The sequence below is a fragment of the Radiomyces spectabilis genome (assembly GCF_025331425.1).
Source record: "Radiomyces spectabilis strain NRRL 2753 chromosome Unknown BYT42scaffold_5, whole genome shotgun sequence".
NCBI classification, from domain to species: Eukaryota; Fungi; Mucoromycota; class Mucoromycetes; order Mucorales; family Radiomycetaceae; genus Radiomyces; species Radiomyces spectabilis.
In genome coordinates this window covers 1,900,692-1,924,974 of record NW_026251930.1, presented here as the reverse complement: position 1 = coordinate 1,924,974, position 24,283 = coordinate 1,900,692, and the positions used below count along the sequence as shown (strand labels likewise).

At 42.4% G+C, this 24,283-nt stretch overlaps 5 protein-coding genes and 1 non-coding gene across 6 annotated transcripts; 3 read left to right on the top strand and 3 right to left on the bottom strand.

The window, feature by feature from the left end:
- Nucleotides 1-6,985: 6,985 nt before the first annotated feature.
- BYT42DRAFT_613336 (uncharacterized protein) lies at nucleotides 6,986-8,625 on the top strand (the record flags this gene model as incomplete). The annotated part of the gene is made up of 3 exons (XM_051571724.1): nucleotides 6,986-8,019; nucleotides 8,090-8,438; nucleotides 8,512-8,625. The coding sequence occupies 3 exons, from the start codon at nucleotides 6,986-6,988 to the stop codon at nucleotides 8,623-8,625; spliced, it is 1,497 nt and encodes a 498-aa protein (XP_051424846.1).
- A 538-nt stretch (nucleotides 8,626-9,163) lies between these two features.
- On the bottom strand, nucleotides 9,164-12,021 carry BYT42DRAFT_566960 (P-loop containing nucleoside triphosphate hydrolase protein). Its single transcript, XM_051568045.1, has 8 exons — nucleotides 11,969-12,021; nucleotides 11,543-11,901; nucleotides 11,382-11,472; nucleotides 11,052-11,302; nucleotides 10,466-10,989; nucleotides 9,836-10,396; nucleotides 9,383-9,752; nucleotides 9,164-9,300 (listed from the first exon to the last, which is right to left on the bottom strand). Exons 2-8 carry the CDS (start codon nucleotides 11,843-11,845, stop codon nucleotides 9,178-9,180), a joined length of 2,223 nt encoding a protein of 740 aa, XP_051424845.1. The 5' UTR covers nucleotides 11,846-11,901; nucleotides 11,969-12,021; the 3' UTR covers nucleotides 9,164-9,177.
- Nucleotides 12,022-12,608: 587 nt separating this feature from the next.
- BYT42DRAFT_566959 (uncharacterized protein) lies at nucleotides 12,609-13,183 on the top strand. The gene is made up of 2 exons (XM_051568044.1): nucleotides 12,609-12,863; nucleotides 12,945-13,183. The coding sequence occupies exons 1-2, from the start codon at nucleotides 12,703-12,705 to the stop codon at nucleotides 12,964-12,966; spliced, it is 183 nt and encodes a 60-aa protein (XP_051424844.1). The 5' UTR covers nucleotides 12,609-12,702; the 3' UTR covers nucleotides 12,967-13,183.
- Nucleotides 13,184-14,281: 1,098 nt separating this feature from the next.
- On the top strand, nucleotides 14,282-14,353 carry BYT42DRAFT_t69. Its single transcript has one exon. It is a non-coding gene; the product is annotated as a tRNA-Asp (tRNA).
- An 812-nt stretch (nucleotides 14,354-15,165) lies between these two features.
- Nucleotides 15,166-16,591, bottom strand: BYT42DRAFT_531504 (Zinc/iron permease). The gene is made up of 2 exons (XM_051565419.1): nucleotides 16,298-16,591; nucleotides 15,166-16,221 (listed from the first exon to the last, which is right to left on the bottom strand). Exons 1-2 carry the CDS (start codon nucleotides 16,461-16,463, stop codon nucleotides 15,311-15,313), a joined length of 1,077 nt encoding a protein of 358 aa, XP_051424843.1. The 5' UTR covers nucleotides 16,464-16,591; the 3' UTR covers nucleotides 15,166-15,310.
- A 1,052-nt stretch (nucleotides 16,592-17,643) lies between these two features.
- Nucleotides 17,644-22,554, bottom strand: BYT42DRAFT_604484 (uncharacterized protein). Its single transcript, XM_051571102.1, has 5 exons — nucleotides 19,998-22,554; nucleotides 19,285-19,379; nucleotides 19,105-19,188; nucleotides 17,951-19,031; nucleotides 17,644-17,884 (listed from the first exon to the last, which is right to left on the bottom strand). Exons 1-5 carry the CDS (start codon nucleotides 22,438-22,440, stop codon nucleotides 17,832-17,834), a joined length of 3,756 nt encoding a protein of 1,251 aa, XP_051424842.1. The 5' UTR covers nucleotides 22,441-22,554; the 3' UTR covers nucleotides 17,644-17,831.
- Nucleotides 22,555-24,283: the final 1,729 nt, after the last annotated feature.

The window sequence follows — 24,283 nt, the reverse complement described above, 5'->3', positions numbered from 1 at the left end:
TGTTCTTGTGTCCCTTGACGCCATATTACCGTGGCATCTTCATTCTTACATACAGGAATCTTTTTACAAATGTTCGATCTGGACCTTCAGCAGACGGTAAGCAGAAAAACTCTTACGGTACTCGAAAGAAATCAGGTTCAAAATAGGATGATTAGCACATGGGATGGTGGGTGGAATTTCCTAAAATGGACGATATTCCCTTGGGAAGCGAGTGCATCCGCGGTTACCAAGCGTCAGCATCTTTGAGTCACTCTACAACTTAAACACGATGAATTTAATACCCGCCGTTGGACAAAAACGCCGCTTGTGTAACGCCGTTTTGATTACAAACGTGGGGAAAAACAGGGTGGGGTATGAAATCGAGCAAGAAGACCCAGATAGAACAGGGTGCGGATTTAGGGTCTTTCTGAAACCAATGCGCAGTGGATTACCAATCCATGGCCCCACTGTCTGGAAAAGGAAATTGTGTAAAGACATTTCCCCTCAATCGAACCACAAAAATTCTTTGTCAAAGCGTGCTTAGCTCAGCTGAGAAGCGAATCTCGGCGCGCGTGATTTTTTTTTTACGGAATATATTTCCAGAGGGCGATTCCGTGGACCCTCTCACGTTACGATGATTCGCTTTGCCACTTGGGTTGAGGTAATCCAATCAATGATTCGTCGCAAAAAAACGGGATAATCATGGAAAACAAAGAAACGGAAAAAGCTCGCATAATATTACATGCGTGCACTTGTTGAATAAAGATTATACTGGCTGGACAGGAAATCCATTCTTCCGAACACTCTACGAACTGACAAAGCTTATTGTTCTATGTTAAAAAGTACTAAGCATGTTTGTTGCGTGCATAAAGATACTTTTTTTCCAATGCTTAATCTATTATTGAATGAAAAACCGTGAAACCGATACTGCACTGAAACTGTCGTGTAGCATTCGAAGCACGTATCTAACTGCTCCTTTGAGCACTCAATCTCGATCCTAAAATCTGACCCTGAGCACTTTGTAGAATCCCATGTTATCCCAAAAGAAGATTTATTTTTCATTTACTTTTTATTGAATAATCTAATAGAAAATAAAGGCAAAACACTTGCTTACTTGCATGATATTATCAATTGCACTTGTAAAATAGCTGGAGTCATCATTACCGCCTTGTAGATAGTCCACGCTCGCTCAAACTGCTTTTGGGCAAAGGTAATAAAAGGTGATATTCTGGGCTTTTGCAGGGTTTCCTCAATGGCAAAACTTAACAACAGGGTGCTTTTTTTCAGGTATCACCAAAATAAGCCACTTCTCACTGTAGCTGCTTACGAACTGATTGATCTTTTTTTTTACAGGGTCAGAGTAAGGGACTAGCGGTCCGAGGAACCTGATCGCAGTCCTTGATGTGATCGCTGTTTAAAAACTCGTAAATTTTTAATGCGATTCAAACGTTTGGGTGTCTGCATAGGCCAACAGGTTATGTGCATTGTCCAAAACTCAAAAAGCCAATCAAAGATAATTTTACGTAAATATTACGTTGACCTATGTTCACTTATTCTTTATCTTCCATACGCGCCTTTTTTTTCCCACCTGACGTCAGTGTTGGGCATTCCTTGAGTGAAGCAATGACCTACGACCTCAAAGTCACAGAAAAAAGGTTACAAGCGCCCCTATTGGCAATCCCTTGGTCCCACCATCAGTACCGCATTGGTCTGGTTAATTCAGCTGCCTTGGTACGGATTTTAGACCGATATGGCAAGTTGAAAGTACATTGTTTCTGCATTCGCGGGCTAGCTCTTTGTGGTCCTCCATTGCTATTCAGTTTAGGAAAAAAAGACGTATGACCGGACTGAAGCTCAACAGGTGCATCCAGCCAGGACAGCCAGTAATCACATGTCTTCCAATCAGGATGACCTTTGGTCCGAGGAAGGTGCCCTCATGGTGAATCAAGCACGAAACGAACATTCCTTACGAGGCTCCTGCTGCTTTGACTGGTGTAATGGAACGAAAAATAGATTATCGTAAAAACTACTATAGTAGTATAGCTGGGATTATGAGGCCATAAAAAAAAGACCAATTCGACGGCCAATGACAAACTGCCAAACTAATGTTAGTAGCAAAAATATAGAAAGAACCCCGGCACCAAGGGACATCAACGAAGCCCAGGACTATTTGCACGAAATTGACACCAAAATGCAAATATAATATTTCTAATAACTTTTAGGCAACTACGCTTAATCTTTCTTTTGCGAAGAATTAGTCTACCAGTATTATTTAGTAACAATTGGGCTAACTATAGTTCCGAGAGTGTTCAGCAAGATAATGCGCACAGCCTTGGAATTTCTTAATTAATTCTCAAAAGAGCAGCTTAGTCATTCAGCGAATGTAGAGCTTCATCGACTTCCATTTCATTGAGAAGCAGATGATTATATCAGCCCTCAATTGAAAGCTGTAAAATGGCATAGAGAGTCAGATACGCGCAGTTAAATTAAAGTTATAAAATCGCCATAACATGCAAAATGGCTAAAATTTATTGGAGCACACCAACAGCTGGGCGAGAGATGGCAAGTTAGACTCTGAGCTCCTTCGATAACTGTCATGGGACTTAGCGTTAAGTATCTGATCTTTGGGGGTAGGAATAGTAATAATCAGATCAAGAAGGCGTCATAAAATCTGGTTGCAGCTGTTCGCCGTGCCATGCGAAGCAGCTCCTCTGTCCAGCTTCCTTGGAGGATTCGCCTCTATTGAGAAAGCGTGCCTTATCAAACTTAGTCAGTCCATTGTTAATCCTACTTCCGCCTTAAACACGAACGAGTTCAGCCATTCAGGCACACAAATCCAAAGGCGCTAGAAAATTCGCCGTGATACACGCATATCCTTTTCTTTAAAAAAACACACATGTTTTTAGGATATGCAATCTTCGATGATTATGCTCAAGCTGAATCAGAGTTCCATCATATATCGCTATGGGAATGGGTTGTACTCAGTATGGTCAAATATATCTTCGATACATATACGCCAACCCGACATTCCCTATGACTGGAACGTTCATCCTCCCATAGGGTCGAGGAGTAATACTGACCTTCTAGGGGTATATACCGACCTTATCTGTATTATTTTGCCAAGGAAAAAAGCACGTTGCTATGGTCTGTCAATTACAGAAGACTGATCCCGATCAGGATGAAGATCGCTTAGCAATACTATGTTCGTTGGGAGAACCTCAATAGCATCAATATGGTCTACCTGAATTGGAACCAGTTAACTGCACTGTTCCATCGACCAGTTCCACCAGTTGAGCCAAGTTTTGTTCTCGATCCACCATGTTATACATCACACAGTTCCATGCAAGTGGATCAAAAATTTCTTCTCACAATCCGGACGCATAACAGCAACGAACCTTTACGTACAAACACCTGTAGCATCGGACACTATCAAATGCCCATGCCGGTTCCCCGCCCCCCAATATTTTTCGCCTAGTCACAAACAACAAGATGAATAGATTATCTTTCTGACTCACTCGTAGCGGCAATAGCTCCATGCCCAAAACTCAAGAACCAGATCTCTACGCTGGTGACCTGTAATGCTGATGCCGCTGATCAAGTAAGCAGATTTTATTTAACAATTGACCTATGTAACTTATAGAGACTAGTATTTCATTATCATAATTCATCGTTTTTACTCTCATAGATGTTTCCTGCTCTTTCTCCGGCCGCTACGATGAATCCCGTCGAAATGGTAACAAATATTGCTTCTGGTACTTGGTACCTGCTTTTCAGTTCTGTTCGCCAATGATTACGTGCTGTAAATCCCTGTCGGTAAGGCTACTGTGTACTCTGTATATTATTATTTGCACAATTTACTTAGTCACGTAATATTATTTCTGCAAAACTGCCACGGAAACCGGAGACTCGGCACTAGATTGCTTGATTTCAGTGATGACCGACACATACAACACCATGTTCGGTGAAATGAACACTGAGTGTGTCGCGAGAGACCACCGTCTCCCAAATATCGCCGCCATGCGCGTGAGCCGTTTCTGTAAAAATGTCACTGATAAAGATTTAGTGTCCAAAACTACAATTCATCTCGTTAGTAACTTCCATTCTCCATTGTTTTACCCTCAACAACAATAATTACAGAAAAACTGAAAAATGACAACTAAAATCAATTCCTGGTTTCTCTGCTCCAGTTTTATTAGAACTGCATGTGTATTTTTTTTTATCCCGTACAAGCTACATGGCGGCTTCGGACAAAGAGGAGCCGTGGACTGGCCGCAATTTCGAGATCCTTTTGTTTTCTTCTTTAGCCGGATTATCGGTCGGTTTGTGGGTTGGAGTGTAATGTATGCCTACACATTGAAAATTTGAAGTCATTTTATACTCAGGGTATATGATTTATCAATCGACGCTTCGCTATTCACAGACAGACATATAGTATGCTTTATCAATCAGTGCCTCATGTTTCAATGGCGGACATATGTTTTTACAGTGCAGACACAGTAACGCTCTATTAAACTTAAATTGGAGTGATTACAAATGACAAGTGACTATAAAATTATGAATGAGTAGGCATATATTACATCAGATTCTTTGCATAGGTCGTCCTTTATCGATTCTATGCAGCTGCCATTTCACATGTGGACTACATTCGTTCAACGACAAACAAATGGTTGTTTGGTTTTTTTTTTTTTTTTTTTTTTTTTTTTTGTAAGGGCAGATTCGCCCGTTTTGCTTTTATGATATATGAGTCACTGATCTGATAGTTCTGTTCGAGTATCATACAGGAAAAGATGCTCGCAGATTTTTGAAAAGGCTCTCCCCTATCGATTCTTCATATGTTAATATCCAACCATATTCAAGTTTTGATAGCCGAAAACCCAAAATGTTCGAAGAAAAATTGAGTAGGGAAGATTCCTTTTTGATTTTGCTGAATCACAAAAGATTCTGTTGATCCTTTGTCGATTCTTTGGCAAACAAAAAGCATAAAAAGCTACCTTCCCTTTCAAGCGAACTCGTAAATCTGTAATGGTCCGTACACCAGCATTGACAACGTCTGGTTGATGAAGGTTCTTCTTTCAAACCCAAAGTTTTAGGACATACCGATTTTGTATAATTATTGAGCGGGTAATCAAGGTGGCTGGATTGAGAATGAGTAGTGCTTTCATAGGAACGGCAAGGCATACTATAAATTATTTTTTGTCATGGCAGGATATAACTAACTTAAGAATCATAACAGTCTTTCTTTTTTATATACTGTCGGACAGTGTGTGGGCAACGTCCCTTTTTGGGTAGATTGCTTTTTTACGAAACAGTATGTGGCAATGGCCCAAAAAAGGCAATGTTACAGACTATTTTTACAGTGTGTGGCAATGATCCCAAACAGGCAATAAAAAACCCACAACATTGCTATTTTTCGATTATAAAATCCCGAAGAGGCAATGTGACATTGCTTATTTTCTTCATAAGAGGCGCTCTTTTGCTGAAAGTTTGATTTTAAAGGCACACAAAGTTGATTATCTAAAACTGAACAAGCCTAAACAAAAATGAAACAAAAAAACAAAACAAAAAAGTCGTAAGGGCGTTTTCGGAACTTCCGACTTTGGGATGGATTTTTGCCGGCAACTCCCGTAACTGACAGAAAATCCGAAATGAAAAGACAAGTTCCCACCAAAATTAGCATCTAGCTCCATTTGGTAAGCAAAGCCCTCGAGTCCCTTCCAAGAAGACATGGTTACAATAATGGTTGGAAAACGAGGGATGTGCAACTTGGCCATATCACACAAGTCATATGGGCGTTTTTCTGTCAGTGGGAATATCCCACCCATCTCAGTAGGTACGGTACTTGTGATTGGTGGTCATTAAATGATGGCAACAGGCACGGCAAATTTTTTGTGTTACTTTCTATGCAAGTGCACAAAGTTCTCGTTTGATCTCCACGGTCTTATTGTCTAGTCCAGTTGCTGGGGTTGCAACAATAAAGGAATAAAATCCCAAGTTTTTATGAATTGAACATACGAGAAATTATGACACGGAAGCGTTGTTCAACCGTGGGCGGTGGGCAACATAAAAGTTACGTAAAGGACTGTGATTGGCTCTGAGCAAGGACCCTTGAGTCCCTATTTTTGTTGATGAGGTGGCGGAAAGTAGACTGAAATCTGGGAAATGGGAACGGGGTTGGAAACCTTGGTCAGTAAGAATCGTGCTAAAACAGTCAAAGCGGGGAAATAGGTGTAACGGGAAATTTCAGAAATGTCTCAACGTCAACTTTTCCCTTCTTCTTCCCTGATCCAATTCTACCACGTTCGGAAAATAGTAAGGGAAAAAAAAAAAAAAAAACTTTGAGACTACATTCGTGGGAAGCCATTTTGACCGTCCGTTCAACTCAGCTTTGACAATGGACAATGAAGAGGTGGTATACGGTCATAGAGTGGGAAGTCATTCCAGCGCATATGCAGTGGTAGCCTAGTGCTATTTGTGCCGGGATATGCAACGGGAGTCAAACAAGACAGCAGAATGAGTTGTCGATGATTTCACCAGTGTGCTATTATTTGATAATAATTTTCGAGTCTAAATTGGAGAGGCTGAAAAAAAAGGGGGACATGCAGGAATTGGGGAAAACTTGTCAAGCCCTTACGATGACACGGTCCAAAGCTGAAAACAGCCGGAGAAACTTTACGAGGCCCTTCCTTTTAACATGTGATAACCCTCCTGCTGCTAAGCGGGAAACACATTCTACTACTGTAAAATTTTATATTTTCTTTATATATCCGAATGGATATAGGTTGTTTGGAAACCGAATAAACCCATCTGATTGGACAGCTGCTCTATTCCTAATCGGGGAAGCAAGCCAGAGAACACCCACCACTGGGGTATTTCTTTATTGATGGTCATTTGGTATTACCTTGTTTCTCTTCCCTTTTCTTTCCTTAATATAATTATGTTAATGAGGCATCCCATCATGGCGTCACCACACAATAGTCAAACTTTACCATATTCATCCCCCCTCTCTATGCCTTCAATCACACATGCCAGGAGACCGTCAGCAGTTACAGATTCCTTATCTGGACATCGACGGTCCAATCCTTCGCCCGCCTATTCACCGCAGGAACAAGAAAATACCACGTTGTTTAATTTAGAAAAAGTGGTTCAGCGCTATGGTGGTCAGCCCCAATTATTGGAATTAATTCTGTCGAGTAAAGTGGAAGAAGATCGTCGTCGCGCCGAAGAAGCCAAACTGAAACGAAAGGAAATCGACTATTTACTGCAACATCCTCACTGTGAGGAATCATCGGTCTGTCGTTCTTCTCCATCGCCACCCTCTCCGTCACAGCAATCCGTGTCTCCCTATCATTCCATTGCTCGTACATCACCCGTCCCACATTGGCGAAGGATGAGTCACAACATCAACCAAAAACCCCACAACATAAACAACAGCAGTAACAACAACAACAACACTAATGCAGCGTCCCCTTTTCGAGATAGCATCTCTTCTTCACGTTCATATCAGCTTTCGGTACCCGCTGGCTCCAGGGATCGGCCACAGAGAAATACATCCATCAATGATAATGCTGAAAACCAGCATAGTATCCCCCACCAAAATACCGCTGATTCTACCCTTCCGCGGTTGAATTCTTCCTCCGACCATCCTTCCATCCAGCCGGATTCCGCGGGATCCTTGTCCGCTAGTGTGACAAATAGCACTGGGAATAATCAGAAAACCAGTCCCACTTTGGTCCCATATTCTATTTATCGTGGACCTGTCGATCCAATGTCCTCTGCGTCCACCCAATCCCCGACGCTGCGGACATCGTCACATCAATTTCCACTCCTCCCAGCATCATCTACCACCCCCAACGATTCAAAATCCGACAACGATTCCCATTATACCAGCTCTTCGCTCTCCACGCCATGTGACCCAGTTTTACCGCCTATCTCTCCCGATACCAGACTCACTTCCCCTTATTCGCCTGTCAAACGCTTATCTTTACCGTCGTTGACACAGTCGCTGGAAAATTCGTCGTTCTCTGAGACTGAATCGCTCAAGTAAAGTTTATCAGACCAATTGTAGCATGCCAAATTAAACAATAATAGCTTACACCATGAATTTTCATAGAAACACCTTAGCTCCCGTACCTGAAATTAGTCCCAATCCCAGACCGCGTTTTTTGGCTCGTCTTGATGAACTTGAAAGAAAGGAAAAGGCCAAACAACTGTTGTCTTCGCCTGAGGATGTGTCCGATTTGCGAAGAAAAAGCAGTACTTCGAGTTACCCATCCGATCAAAATGACACCCAGTTTCAACCTAGCAAACGACGACGTCGGGAGATGCAGGCCATCACCACCATCATAGAAACTCGTGACTTTCCCTACAATGATGATTACCTTTGGAAAAACAACGGAAACACCATTCAGAAAAAAACAGGCTTGAAAAGCGTCTATTATAAATGCTCCAACAGTATGAATGTAAGTATAGTCTACAGCGTAGCCTACCGAAACACCAAGGGAAAAAGTTCTTAATGATGTTGTCTGTATTTAGGGATGCCCGGTGAATAAGACGGTCATCTTCAAGGGAGATGGTGCTTATCTTATCAAATATCGAGGTCGTCATATGAATGAATGCAACCGCATCAAACGCATTATCGACAAATGAATCCTCCTTCTCTAACTTGCTCAAAAACAGAAATACCCCTGATATATCCCGTTCACCACGAAAAGAAAAAACCATCATCATTCCTGTGTACAGCTTGTGTATTCTTAACCGTGCCATTGCACCCATATATAACATGCTACATGTAGATAAAAAAAAAATACAATAATCCAAACTTTAGCATTTGCTCTTTTTACATTATCCATTTTTTTATTTATTTATTTATTTATTATTGTTATTTTTTTCTCCAGTGCGTGTCAGCATACTCGAAAATGTCGGTGGTATCTCTTTTAATCACCAAAAAATGTGATGGCAGTAGAGAAGCGATCTTTTAAGTTGTGCATATCAGTATAGCCTACGTGGATGGTATTTCAACTGTTATATGCAAACAGATGGCTGCTTGAATCAGATGCAGTTGTATCATTAGCAATTTTTTCTTTTTTTCGCCATCATGCTATGGGTAGACTTTGTCATTGAAATGGATGAAATTGTGTTTATGTTGATTGAAAAGCAAGGATTGTGAATGAAAACGAATGATATTTCTTGTTCTACTCTCTATTTTTTCCCTTTCTTGGCGGCCCGTTCTGCCATTTCCGCTTCTCTTTCCGCCTTTTCTTCTTCTATCGCTTGCACACGTCTTCTCTTTCGGCGACTCATACCGGCATATTTGTCCCGTTTCTGGCAAAAAAGAAATGAGTTTAAAAAAAAAAAATGATAACTCATTGACATGTCATAGAGGCAATAGGAAAAAAAGTCTCACCTCTTTCGGCTTTGGTGGTTCTTCCTTGATACCAAACTTGGCCTTGTGATCCTTCTTACCAACTTCCTTGGACTTTTGCTTCTCCTTCTCAGTCTGGAACCAGGTTCGCGCAGGTCGAGCATAGATCTCTTCTCCGTGCTTCAGCAGATTCTCACTCTTGCGTACTTCCATTTCCGCTTGTCTTAGAGCTCGTTCTTCCTTTTCTTCCTGCAAAATTTCTTCAATCTGTGTGGATAATCCTTCAATACGTGCTTTGTATTTCTGAAGAATTTCGTTGGCCACCACACGATTTTTCACTTGAGATGAAGGTGCCGATTTGATCGCCATTTTGAGCATCTTTCGATCGGCTTCACCCACTAGTGTCACGGATCTAATAAAGTTACAAAAGAGAAAAAAAACAAATGATCAGCCAGATGGTCAATGGAGCATGAAAATTATTTCTCCCCAACTTACCGTCCATTACGTCCTGCTCTGGCAGTTCTACCAACACGATGGAGGTACTGTGCAAATTGCATGGGCATATTGTAATTGATGACGGTTTTGATACCCTTGATATCCAAACCTCTGGCAGCCAAATCGGTTGCCAGAAGGTAATCCACTTCATTGTCGCGGAATTTCTCCAAAGCCTCAAGACGTTGTTCTTGTGTCAGGTTACCGTGCAATTCCGCAGCGTTCAATCCCATTAAACCAAACAAAATCTTCATTTGATGCGCAGCGGCTTTGGATCGGAAAAAGACAATGACATTGCTTCTAAATGTTTTACGACACAAAGCCAGCAATACGGCCGATCGGTCGGATTCACGGTGCGCACGAATACGAACGAACTCTTGAATAAGACGTGTCGCAGCTTGATTACTGGCGTCGACGAAAAGACGAACAGGGTGTTGCAAAGACATACGGATAAGTTGATCCACGTTATCCGTCATTGTAGCCGAAAATAACATGGTTTGACGCGATTTTGGACATTCCTTGACAATCTGACCCAGTTCATCCGCAAAACCATCTTCCAACATACTATAAAAAAATCACCGTGAGCTTTCCTTGTAAATTATCGCAAGTGTCATAGATGACCAAGCGACTTACCGATCGGCTTCGTCCATCACAAGAATTTCGCAAGTATCCAGACCAAAACCGGCAGAGTTTCGGACATGATCAATTAAACGACCTGGAGTGGCCACCACCACATCCGGCTTCAGCTTGAGTTCATTCTCTTGAGCCTTGAGACTCAAACCACCCACACACAGACAAAAGGTAATATCCGTGTAACCACCAAGTTTGACCGCTACACTGTGGACTTGAGCTGCCAATTCACGGGTGGGGCACAGAATAAGGACACGCGTCGAAGCCACTTGTCTGGGACGATAAAGAAGACGCTCCAAGATGGGAACAACGAAAGCCGCGGTTTTGCCTGAACCCGTCACGGCTCCACCGCAAATATCTTTACCGAGCAATGCAATCGGAATGGTGCGTGACTGAATATCCGTAGGCTTCACAAAGCCCAATGATGCCAATCCTTTGAGAATAGGACGTGACAAATTCATGGAGGAAAATGAGACGTGCTCCTTGGTTTCGGATTCCTCTTCGGGAGCAAAATACGCCTTTTTACGCTATGATGCCTCACATCAGCCTACTACAACTCGTCTTACAAATTGGGCTTTTTTGTCATTACCTGTTTCTCGAATTCATCCTCTTGTGCATCCTCCTCGTCTTCGTCACTGTTTTCATCATTGCTTTCTGCGTCATCTTCTTCCTCTACTTCGGTATCGCTGCTGTCGTCGTCCTCTTCATCTTCGCTCTCTTCTTCTGCAGCTTCGTCAGCACCAGCACCAAAACCGTCGGCATTCAGATCCTCATCGTCGTCCGCAACCAAATTATTAGCCTCTTCTTCGTTCTCCTCTTCTTCTTCATCTTTGGTAACTTCTAAAAATCGCAAAATATAAGATCATACGTTCGCATATGAGGCCCGATCCAAAGTTTGATAGAAAGAAGACAAACGTACCTTTGGATGATTTTCCCTTCTTCTTTTCCTTGTTTTCCTTTCGCTTCTTAGCAATGATATCGTCGATGGAAGTGCGTGGAATAGCGTCATCCTATTTATACACAAAGACCAGTGATAAGTAACGCAGGGATCACACCGATTCACCATGAATCCGAGTGTACCTGTTTTCCTTTCAGCATTTCACGAGCAGCGGTGAAATCCCATGCGTGAGCGTTTCCAACTTTTGCACCACCATCGGCAGCAAATGTAAAATCGGCATCGAAATCATTGGCCTCTTGAGCTGCCTTTTGTTCTGCTTTCTTGGATTTTTTGGCAGTCTTTTTGTCTTTCTTTTTCTTCTTGTCAGCGGTGGCTGCAGGGGTATCGTTGGTCTCTTCGGGAACTTCTAATTCTTCCTCTTCTTCCACTTTAATGGAATCATCGTCTTCGTCAATGGTCATCACAAAATCATCCAGGGCCGCCATGTTGAGTAATTTACTAATCTCCAAGAAGATCTGATCTCGCAATAAAGTATTCCAGTCGTTTCGGGAACGAAAAAAAAAATTGTTTCAGCATAGTGTGACTGGTTGTGACCGGCATTTACTTACTGTATGAAATTTCCCACTGAAAAGGATCATCTTACAATGACCCGCTGTGTCAAAAAAAAAAAGTAGATCACTTTCTATAACTTGTTATGCCCTCAAGAATACGCTGAATCTGATAGAGATACTTAAAAAGATAGGCCTCGACTTAAAAATAAAAAAGGTACAAGGGGATGAACGCTTTCTCACACTAAATGAATAATACTATAGAGTGGACAACTTTGAAGAGAGGATCAATCCTTGTTTGTCGAGCTTCAAAGACCAATATGTATTGGCAGAGTTAGAAGGATATGAATCACGCCTTGACCAAGGCCTTCAAAAGTGCAATGAAAGAAAGTGACCATGAATCGGAACTTAAAATGTGCACATTGATGGGAAAAATGGCGTGAATTTTTATGCCAGCACTCATCTGCTCATGCTTTATAACTTTTCTTTTTTCTCCTTTCACTACGGCAGTCGTTTATAGGATGATTGTGTACGAAAGATAAAGAGGTAATGCTGTAGTACTTTCTATTTTATAAGTGTAGTAAGTATTTGCGTATAAGTTGGGCACTCTGAACCGGTTTGGTGCACTTGCATGTGTCACAGTGAACAACATGCTGTGTACCACACGCAAAACAGCAAACAGATGATTCAAAATCGGTATAAATTGCCTCCCTTTTTTTTATTTTTACTTTTCGACCTTTTCTTTTCTGTCTTTCCCCAGCTGCTTGACCCTTATTTTTCTTACATTACTTACTATGATCAACCGACCCAATAACGTCATTTATCATCAACGCGTTTTCCAAGGTCAACCTCACACGCCTCTTTGGCTGAAAGGTCCGCGAGACAGATTTTTTGCCACTATCGTGTTTGCTGGTATCGGTGTTGGTTTAACTGGAGCCTTCTATGGAGCTTTCAAGTAAGTTGTTCTAAGTTCATTACCTTTAGCTTCGTTATCTCACACTCACTTACACTGCCCTTCGCCTTCGCCTTCAAATAGAATGATCAGAGGTGAAAAATAATCTTGGTCTTTTCGTCAAGTATAACATACCATCCATCATCCGTCGAACCATATACATATATACACAAAAAAGGATCGATTGCACATCAATATGAAACCTCCTCAAGTAGAGCGAAAATAAATAAATAAAAAGCGGGGAAAAAGAGCCGTTTCTTTGTTTGAAAAAAATGGCTATCGTTCGATATCGACCTTTTTTATTTTTTTACTTGGGGGGGAAGATGTTGTCATTTTTGACCAAACATCATGGTCTCCTTGGACTTTCGTCAACTGCTAGACCCCATTTGAAATTCTACCTGTTTGTTATTATATTCATGATAATTCACGTGAAACTGATTGAATAGCGAAAAAGTAGTAGTTGTTTAATCTTCAATATCTAGGCGATTGTTGAAGGGACACGTCATGTTTACCCGTTTTAGCTTCTTGCCAGTTCAGTTGACATGCAATTGCACATACGTGTGGGCTTTATTGCTGACATTCCTCGTCTTCGCATCCGCGGAACTTTGCTTTTCACTCACTGTTGGACAGTGTTTTCAGGGCAGATTATATCGACTTGTTTGAGTTCATCCGACTATCAATCGTACTGTATTCGTGCTTAATTTTACGACGATCGTAATCTCTGATTAGTAAATAGATCACTTTATTTCAGCATCGGATGATTTTCTGGGTTTATATTAGAGACATATGTATCCGTGCACATTTTTTTGACTTGGTTTTTTTTTTTTTTTTTTTTTTTTTGGACTGGAAAGCCTTTTTTCATCTTTATTTAGCGTCGATTATGTTAAACCTGATGATGTTGATAACACTCCAATATGTATGTACAGATGCATGTATGCCTATTACCATAATTTAGGAATAAAAAATGATAATAAGTGATATCTGCTTCTTAAGGAAGCCACTATGAGATACACCCTTCATTTTTTCCATAGTTTATAGCTGACATCGTGAATACCCCAAGTTTATTTTTCCTTTTACGAAATAGAGGCAAAGTGTGATATATAAATCAAAGCTTTGTATTATCTCTTACTTATAATCCTATTCGCATATTCCCCATTCATTTATAAACGCAACTGATATGCAACCATCCGGTAACGACGCCTCAATAACTAAAAACAATCATGTCATCGCTGAATGTTTGCTGTTAACTCTCTACAAAGTTCCCACAAGATTAGCTTTTTTTCTCCGACACCGAATGCTCCAATCAAGAAACGTGTCCCGCGCTATATTCACTGTCACAATCACGTGAGAACACAAAAAGTGACGTCATTCGCCCCTAAACCAAGCTAACAAAAATTTCTTACATTTTTTGTAATAAAAAATCTCGGATAGTATAGTGGTGAGTATCCCCGCCTGTCACGCGGGAGACCGGGGTTCAATTCCCCGTCCGAGAGTTCTTTTTACTTTTTACTTTTTTTTGGTTTTTGTTGGTTCAATTGAAAAAGAAAAGGACCTTATTTCTCATATTTCTTGGATACTTAGCTCACTTGATATTTTTTTTCGTATATATTAAATTCGTGGAGAGTACGCCAGATACTTTTTTTGTTGCTGATCCTGCTAAATTGTCAAGAAATGGCGAGATTTTTTTTTTCTTTTAAGAATCATGGAATTCATGCAGCTTTGCTTGCTCGCTCAATACTCGCAATGACTGGAAAATTAACACTGGGATATTCCAAAGATAATAGCGCAGCCATTGTCTAGCATTGCACATTATCATTGATTCGCGTGTCGCATGGGGGGTTGCTTTTGGTTTCCCAAGTGACGTTTTTCTTGTAAAGATCCTGTATAAACTAATTAGAGAAAAAAGAATAAATGGCATCGTATATCGGCAAGAAGACTGCCGAAAAAAAGGTATGTCTTCTTTCTAATAGCTCAAAACAACTTACATTTTTTTTATTGCTGATGAAAAACTTGTATCTACTGGTTATACTTCATTTGCCTAAGCATAAAACACGACATGAAATGGAGAGAAAACCCAGGTTGCGATTTAATGGCTTTGCCAATTTCTAAACTACAGGATACCATATTAAACGTCTAGCTTACAGGTTGAGTACCATAAACAGAAAGCAAAATGAAGAGGGGTGTATCGTGCTATAGTAAACGCAACGTTGGTGACAACTAAGCGTGTGTGATGTCGCACCAGCAAGATGGTGACCGATGACCTGTTTGTATCAATGCTACGGCATACATGAAGAAGAAGGGATGAAAAAGATTTGCATGCAAAAACCGATGGGCAGTATACCATGAACAATCGAGGGATATGGTATTGCTTTCTTTTATTGTGAGCTTAGAATATCGAGTTTGTTCAATGGCAATAAGGTAAAAACAAAAACATTAATGTAAAAAAAGTTTTAAGCAGCTACATCATTCCAAGCGATGGCCACCATAAGACTTAATCCAACAAGCATGGCTGCAAATTCAGTGACGGCCTGTCGTCTGTCTTTGACAAAGCTACCTGTCACTTCAAGTAACTCGGGTATGACACCAACGGTGGCAATGTAAAGGAAACCACCGGCTGTGAAAGGAATTACAAGATCACCATAACGAAGATCGGTACCGAGGATACCCGCATGCGAATGATGAGCCGCGCCTTTCTCCAATTGCGAGGATTCTTCAATGATAATACCGATAACGGTACCGAGGAAGGCACCGATTGCGGTTGTGAATTGGGCCATCATGGCTCGTTTCTTGCTGAAACCCGATTGAATAAGAATGGCATAGTCACCTACTTCGTGCGGGATTTCATGGAAAAAGACGGCAACAGCTGTTGTAGCACCAACCGCAGGCGATGCGTAGAAAGAAGCAGCCATAGCCAATCCGTCCGTCATGTTGTGCGTGAAATCCGCCAAAAGGTTGAGATATGCACTCAATTTGATGCCCTTTTCACTCTTCTTGTCATCGTTCGAAGCGCTCGGTTCGCTTTTGACGGAGCCTTCCTTTTCGAATTTTCTTTGACGCAACTGGCCTTCATGCGAGTCCGACTTCTTTACAGCGAGGGGTTCCACATCGTGATGTTCCTTTTCTTCTCCGTGACTGTGACCGTGGCTATGGCCGTGATCATGGCCACTTCCCCCGTTGAATACACGCATCATTTTATCCATAATAAAGAAAAAGAAGAGTCCACCGAAAATTCCCAATCCGAGAAGCACATTCTTTTGATTGTCCACAACAACAGTAACGTGCTCGTTACCATGGCCATGGTCGTGTTCTCCCAAAAAGGCGTGAGGCAGCAAATGCAAAAATACATCGCCAAGCAAGCCACCTGGTAAAGAAGAAAAATAAATATATGAGCACAGTTCATCATGGGAACAAGCGATCGCGAAAGGAATCCCACTCACCAACAGCAAAGCTCACCAAGACATTCAAAGAACCAGTGTTGATGTCCGGAGGTACGAAGTAAAGAAGAAGATTGGGAAAGATGGAGATGTAGGCAGTAGCTAACAACGAGTTCACCAGAGCACTGCCTGGAAATAAAAAGGCAAAAGCCTTGGCCTGCAGCGACATGAGGAAGGAAAGGTGCAGTAAATATTACGGTGACACGTTGCTTTTTCAATGATACAGACAAAGATCTCCGGCGGAGCCACAACTGCTTTAACCAATCACACACATTGACCTCTTGACAGCAGCACTTGATTTTCGTTGCCATCAAAGACGACCGAGTAAAAGATTATCATACTATCTAGCCATAAATAAAAACCCTTATTTTTCCATTCAAAGTCTATCGCTTTGGTGAACATGTACACATAAAGTTAAATTATGATAAACGCGAAAAGCAGCCGTCTCTACAATATAACAAGTATGGCGATAGCGGTGCGATTGGCATAGTCGTATAGAAAGTATTTTAAGGTTATAAAATGTTGAAACTTACCAATATTTTGATCAAGCGAGCGTCTTATTCCTAGTTCTAACAGATATAGAGCACTGTACTGGTAGTGCAGCCGTGTACCGGTATAGAATTGATTGATTTTTTGCTCTTTTTTTGTGGGGGGGGGATTGTTTAAGGGTGACAAAATGAATCCTGTATTGACGTTTGTAGCAATTGCAATGGCTATGGAAGCAGGGTTGTCCCTGGTCCCCAGCTTCTGGCGGCGTCGAACAGTAATGCAACAAGAATTCTACACATCCATGTTTCCGCTACCGATAGGCTATTTCTTTACACCTTTCCCTATCGTTCTTCATTTGCTTTATTACCTGATTGAAGCAGGATACGCATGTTTGGATGTTTCGAAGCTTTTGGGCGTGACCCGACATGTCTCGCTTATGATAGCTACGTATCCACTTGCTTCGTATATTCACTTTTTAAGAGAACGGGAAGATCCACTTGGGGATTTTGTTCATGCAGATAAAAAGATAATAGACTCAGCGTGGGTTTACTGCAAATAATATATTCGATGTGTCAATGAATCTTTGAGAAATGATCATCTTTGGGATATAATAGCATTATTCTAATGTTACATTATTGGATTGATGGAGTAAACTGTTTCCAAGATGTCATTTTCTGTCTACGAATTTACTGCAATCTGTAAAGGGTCGTGAATCAAGCATTAATATATATGGCATGCACCGAGAAATAATGATGGCGCGCTGTGTATTTGTTGCTATGTTCATTCGTTATTTCCTCCGTTGATATCTCGTCGGTTACAGTAGCAGCGTCAATCATAAGTACACATTCGACAAAAGCAAAAAAAAAAAAAAGCTGCAGATGTGTATCGGAGGGAAAATGAGAAACTGTACATGAAAAATATATCTTTGGTTGCTTTGTCGATGAATGCATGTAAGAAAGAAGGATGGTGTAAAAGAAGAAAAAGATAACAGGGAATAAGGACTTTTGGTGTAGAAAACGAGATAACCCCTATTTTCGCCTTTTTTTAGCTAGTCATTATCGCTGCTGGAACTGGAGAGACCTTCATCTTCATCTTCTTCATCTGTGAAATAAAGTGTGAGGATTTGGGCATCGATCCACCCTCACCCACCAAAAAAAAGGTACTTACTGAACATGGCTTTGAGTGACATTGGCCCCGTTCCTCCGGATCGATTGGATGTGGGCGTAGCGGAACGTGCACCGGGGCTGGCCACGTTGGCACGGTTAAGGTTCGCAATGGCGGGATGACGCGCCTGAGGTACCGATTGGGAAAACGTGGATTGAGGTGAAGAAGGCTCCGAAGGGCCTTCTTTGGATAGAGAACGTGAAATATCATCGGCGAGCATATCGATATCATCATCATCGTCATCGTCATCATCATCACTACTGCTGCCACTGGAGCTGTCACTGTCGTTTTCCGAACCACTACTGGAGGATCCTGAACCGGAACTATCGGACCCTGATTCATCAGATGAACCATGAACGGAAGCCACGGGAGACACCACACGACGAGGTGTTTTGCCTGATTTTTGAGGTGTATGAGCCAAGGTAGGAGGGAGAGCCAAGGATGGAGAAGGGGCAGCGACGTGGGGAGAGACGGAATCAGGATGTCGAATGGGGGCGGAAGCCATTTTATATTTCCGTCGCTTGTTGGCATTGGGGGTGACAACGGGTGTGTGAGAGGAAGTGGGCAACTCCAAACTTGGCGGTCGGTCCGATGTCGCAGGTGGACGGTAGACAGACGGCGTGACGATTTCTTCAAATGTATCATTATCATGACTATCTTTGTCCGTGGTATCTTGGGGAGGTAAGCGGGTGGTTTGCTTGGTTATGCTCTCGCGTGTCTTTGGTTCTTCGTCGTCTTCATCATCATCGTCATCTCCGCCAAGTATTTCATCCATATCTTTGGATATATCAAAATCGTCATCATCGGATGCCGCCGTTGTATATTGTTGTGGTTGTGGTTGTTGTGGTGCTGTCTTTGTAGGCGTACTTTTGGTGGGCAATATGAGATCGACTGGTTGCGTCGTCCTTGAGGTTGTTGGCGCCGGTGTTGGAGTAGGCATTGATGGCGGTGCACTGGCAGGACTTCGTCCCTGTGTCGTTGGATCGGTCGATATTGCACGCACACTCTGTTGTGATGGTTCGAGTTTTCGTTTCCGTGATCGCTTCATTGTCAGCTTTGCAGCTTGTTTCTCCAACGTAAAGGTCTAGCATTTCCCAAATAAAGATGAATATCAGTAAAATGAAAAAAAAAGAGAAGATTCAATACTTCCATATTACCTGTGATTCTTCATCGAAAATTAACAAGCACTCAAATTCCTGATTGGCGCTCGCATATCCTTCATAACATTCACTGTCGTTTCCCTACAGTGAAGAAAAAAAAAAAAAAAACCGGTGAAGCGATCAGGCTCGCAAGAAAAAAATAAGGAGCCAGTGAATGATGCCAGTGCGCAAGCTTACATTACGGGAAGTCCATTCTATCTCGTAAGTTTGATCTTTCTCTTTGACAATGGTTCCCTTTTTTGAGGTAGATTTTCGTTCTGCTTCTGAAGAGACTAATATAGAAGCCAAGAGGGAAGAGTGAATAAATGGCTCATTTGTCCATCACTGTTATGGTTTGTTCATCATACATCGTAGGGTATACAAGAGCTGAGCATCGTCGGTATTGGAGAATGTTTTCCCAAGATTGATCTTGTAGGACCCATCTTTTAGGAAATCGCAAGCCATATCAATATGAGAATAAGCGGGAAAAATGGAGAGCAAAGAACCAAAAAGGCCCGCGTTTCTGGCTTCCCATCGGGATGACCCAGATTCCAAACACCGAACACCGTCTTCATCACAGTCACAGGAAGAGAAAGAACACGAAGAGAGAAAAAGTGAGCAGCGCTTTATGGTATTCGAATCAGTTTTAGAAAAAAAGAATCGTATTACTACTATGATTTAAGAATTAAAAAAAGGAAGTGGGTGTAATGTATTACAGTATGAATAAAGATAAAGAAACAAAAAAAGGCAAGAGCAAAGTGATTCACACAAGAAAGGGGAAAAAAGAAAGGGGAGAGAGAGAGAGAGAGAGAGAGAGAGAGGAAATTATTGAAATGTCATTGATAGCTTGCTGCCAAAAGCGCCCAGAAATGGCCTTCGTTCCTTCTTATTTTTCGTCTTCTTCGATTTACCATCCTTGACGACCTTTTCCTGATCGTTTGAGAATAAAGAGGGCGTATCTCTTCCGCTCGTCGTGATGGTGGATTCAGCGATAGAAGACGGAGCACCCAATGGGGTTGAAGGAGCAACGCTGATGGACTCGGATCGCATATCCTCAGGGTTATACACAGAATTGTAGCCTGTCGGTGTAGAGGGCCGTGATGCAGTCAAAATGGATCGATTGGATATGGAAGGCGCACGATCGCGATGACTTTGCAAGGTCGGTGAACTACCTGCCGTGCTCTGCTTATAAGCCAAAGACGAATCCAAAACCTGAGGGGGGGTCTTTGTTTGCTGCAATGATGTGGTCTGCAACGGACTCGTTGATAAAGATGCCGACGATTGGCCTGCCACTTCCCGAACCGATCTCTCGGTGGGTCGACCGGTTCGTTGGTGCCACGACATCAAACCTTGATTCCCATTCTGTGCTTCGCTGGCTGTAGATGGTGTCTGCTGCGACTGAGTAGCGTAGGAGGACCCTTGTTGTGATTCTGAGGCTGTTAGCTTCTGCTGCTGCTGTTTTTGTTGTTGCTCCTGTTGCTGCTGCTGTTGCTGCTGGATCATTTTTTTAGCGGCAATCATCATTTTCAGAGCGCGGATTTGCAAGCTGATGTGATGGGATAATGCGGCGGTTTCAAAGATCAGTGGGGCGGTCGACATGTTGAGCATTTGATGCAAAGCATGGGCGGCTAATTCGCGGAGTCTCGGTAACTTGTACATGTCCGCCAAAAGTAGTAGTTGTGAAAGCACATGCGGTTGATACTGCTGTGCGGTCAGCAAATTATCTGTGTAGATGAATTGCAACAGAGCAATCACCACCGGATACGGATAAGGAAACACCATACTGTGGCATTTCATGGTTGTAATGGTGGCTTGCTGCTGCCCTTCCTTGTTGATTGATTCGTCTTCCACCACCGGTTTGTCACCGGCCAAAGAGGGTGCCTCTTCACTATTGCTGGTAACACTCACGCGACGTTCCGAAGACGGGTTCGATACGACCGTACTGACTGGCACGTGAATACTCTTCCTATTGGACTTCATCAAATCTTCGAAATAAGGCCATCGCTGTGCCAGAACGGCTGAATTCACGGGAATGGTTTGATTTTCGCGCGTAATGATGCGAAAGTCGGACACGGCCGGTTCATTCAACAGACTCAGGCCCATTTCTTGAGCGAGCGAGGAGCACGTCATCTTTGGTAACCGGTAAATGCCAAACGCTTCGAGATCGACCGCGGCAATGTAATCAAAGTTCACTTGACGATGGTTGTAGTCCTCCAACAGATCGCGCCCAGGATGCCCAAACACAATAAACTGATTCGTCTTTTCGTGTAGCGTTCCACGATTCCAAGATCCGGTGTTGAAAATATTGCCAGTTTCGATCCGTGACCATGATAACGTGCTGAAATTCAAAGCCCACAGCGTATATGACTTGGCCTGAGGCGATAAATAGGTGCCAGACAATATAAGATGATGACCGAGGGTATGTCCTGTTGGAAATCGAAGTCCTGGCGGCATGACAGATCCCGTCATGGATGCTGAGCAATCTTCTATATGCAAAGGCGAACTGCCAGGTGAAAGGATTAGATGCAGTTCCCGTTTCACGTCGGCAAAGTTGTAATTGGTGTAGAAAAAGATGGGATGAGGATCGTTGGCATTTTGCAAAGGTTCGCCATATTGTCGTACTGTCGAAGCTCTGTTATTCAACCCCGGCGGTTTGTCCGTCAATGGTGCATTGGTATCGGCATCCGCATCGGAATCGGTTTCTCGCCCCGTCAGGGTGTCTTTCAGCATGATGGGTAACCGGGTCCCCGGCGGGGTAGTGACAGCAATGGACCGGTAAGCACCAATGTGTCTGTCCAAGGTTTGGGTCTGAACCCATTCTAAGGCCTTGATATCGAATACGTTGATCTCTTCAAGATAGTTGTTGTCCATATCCTGGCCACCCATGATCACGAGTTTGTCGTCCGTCACGGCGGCCAAGTGAGCGTATCGTGGTCGAGTCGTATACAGCGACGGGGTCACATTGGATCGTCGCCAGCTCATGGTTTCTATATCAAAGATGCAAATGTCGTCGAGTACACACAGTCCTTCGGCGGATATCCGAGAGTGACCCATGCCTCCGAATATAATTAAGAGATTCTTGTAGACACTCGCTGAATGGAAGTAACGAGGTTTAGGAGGTTTGTCGCTGTCGGGTGAGGGAACATGTTTGGTCCAGACATTGGTGGTGAGATCCAGAACATACAGGTGGTTGCTCATTTTCCGTGATGAGACGAGTCGACCTCCAAAAACGAATATGCGATCGTCGACGACGGTCATGGATGCTCCTACCAATGGAGTGGGAATCTGACCGGAAGTCGCTCGTACTCGGGTAATAATACCCGAGATGGACTGCATTTGCATATTAGTCGGCATGACGATACTGTGTTCCTTTGAGTCGAAAGCAAAAGGTCAAAGGACAGCGAGTGATATTGTAGAGAAAACAACCCAAATGAGACGACGGGGGAAAAGAAAGCAAGCAAATACAACAACAATTAGTGAAACTCCGCACTTGGCTCCAAAAACAATCGACTCCACTTTGGCGTATCCTGGGTCACACAGAAATTTGGATAATTCAAGCGCTCTCCCCAGAATGCACCCTAATAAAATCTTCTTTTATGTTGTTTAGCTAATTGTCTAAAAACATAAAAGCATCTTTGAAGCAGGTTATAAAAGTGATTTTATATACAGTGCTTGCTGACTGACCATCCGCTTGTCACAAAGAAATCGCTCTCACAACCTTCTCGTCAATCCTAGCTTGTTTCCATGGTTACACCCGACAATATGCCGTTTATTTAGGTGTCATCACGCACCCAGAATATCATTAAGTTTTTCATTAAAAGTGCTCTTAGCTTGACTTGGTGAACTCGAATTTGCACGTCCAGATCAACGGTACTTTTTTTTTTCGGCGACAGAGGGGATATTTTAATAAATACTCAGGATTCAAAATATACGATGCGAGTAGCATGTTATTATGTTACTAACTGTCGCCATTATTTGGTTAAACCAGTACGAGTAGGTGGACCTTTTTTTTTTTTTGCAGATCTTATCAGATCAACCAACGTTGATAAATATGAGGCGAGCAGGTCGATGTCACCCAAACCATGCGTCAATAGATCAGAGATATCAAATGGCCATGAGAGGATATACAATAAGCGCGTCACCACACTTTTCTGGCAAGCAAGTTTCTACTTGTTTTGCATTCGACAAAATCGATGGTGACACAGCCGCCCATCCGACCAAGAGCTCTTGATAAAGCAATTGTATCCTATATCTGCTGCCGTTTTCGAAAGTGTAAATTAGGTTTGAATGTGTGTGTTTGTGATCCCACACATATGTCTGCTACACCATGTGACCCTAGCGGGCTAAAGGTACCTAAAGGTACTCACATGCCAGCATGCGACTCAATCGCCAAGCCGCGTTGATATTACATCAGAGCACGGAAAATTTAATTCATCCAGTCTGCAGTTTTACGCCTAATTGCTCCCAGCCTTTTGATTAGATTCGAAAATTGGTTGAAAGACAGGATCGCATAAATCCTGGACGGAAGTTTATCTGAATAGAAAAGATTCAAACAAGAAAAAGGATTAATTTGCAATCGTAGCCACGATACGGAATTTTGCTGATGCGTATCGTAGCAATAATATTCAAATCAAACATCTCTTTCACCAAACTCCTTTTCCACCTCTCTCTACAGAACAGCATATTACTCTCAAACCAAAGAAATAAGAAATAGTTGATACTCGGTAAGATCGCAGTTGAGCAACGCTTATAATAGAGACAGACCGCAGAGCTATCGGTTAAAATAGTACGTGGCGTTTTAAATCAGTTTCGGAAATCTTGAGATAAGATTCCAAGCGCAGGATTCCAGCCTGCTGGTGACATAATACTACATCCTATCTTTCGCAAGTCACACAAAAGACTAATGGCACTGGGAATGTATACGCGTCCGAATCAGTGCAATATCTGATGATTATTGCTGTTTAAGACCAAGTCTATAACTTATGTGGCCTTAATCATCTATATGTCGTCTTGGCTAATTTAATAGCGTTATTGGGGGACCAGAGGGAGAGAACTTTACTTTCTCATTGACGGCCCAGGCGCCGCGATTGGCTAATCACTGTAGCCAAAGTGAAAGGGTCTGAAAAAGCGAGAGAAAATTAAGGTGACACCGCTGTAATCGGGGATCGAAAATATGCGACACGCTGCTTCCCAACCT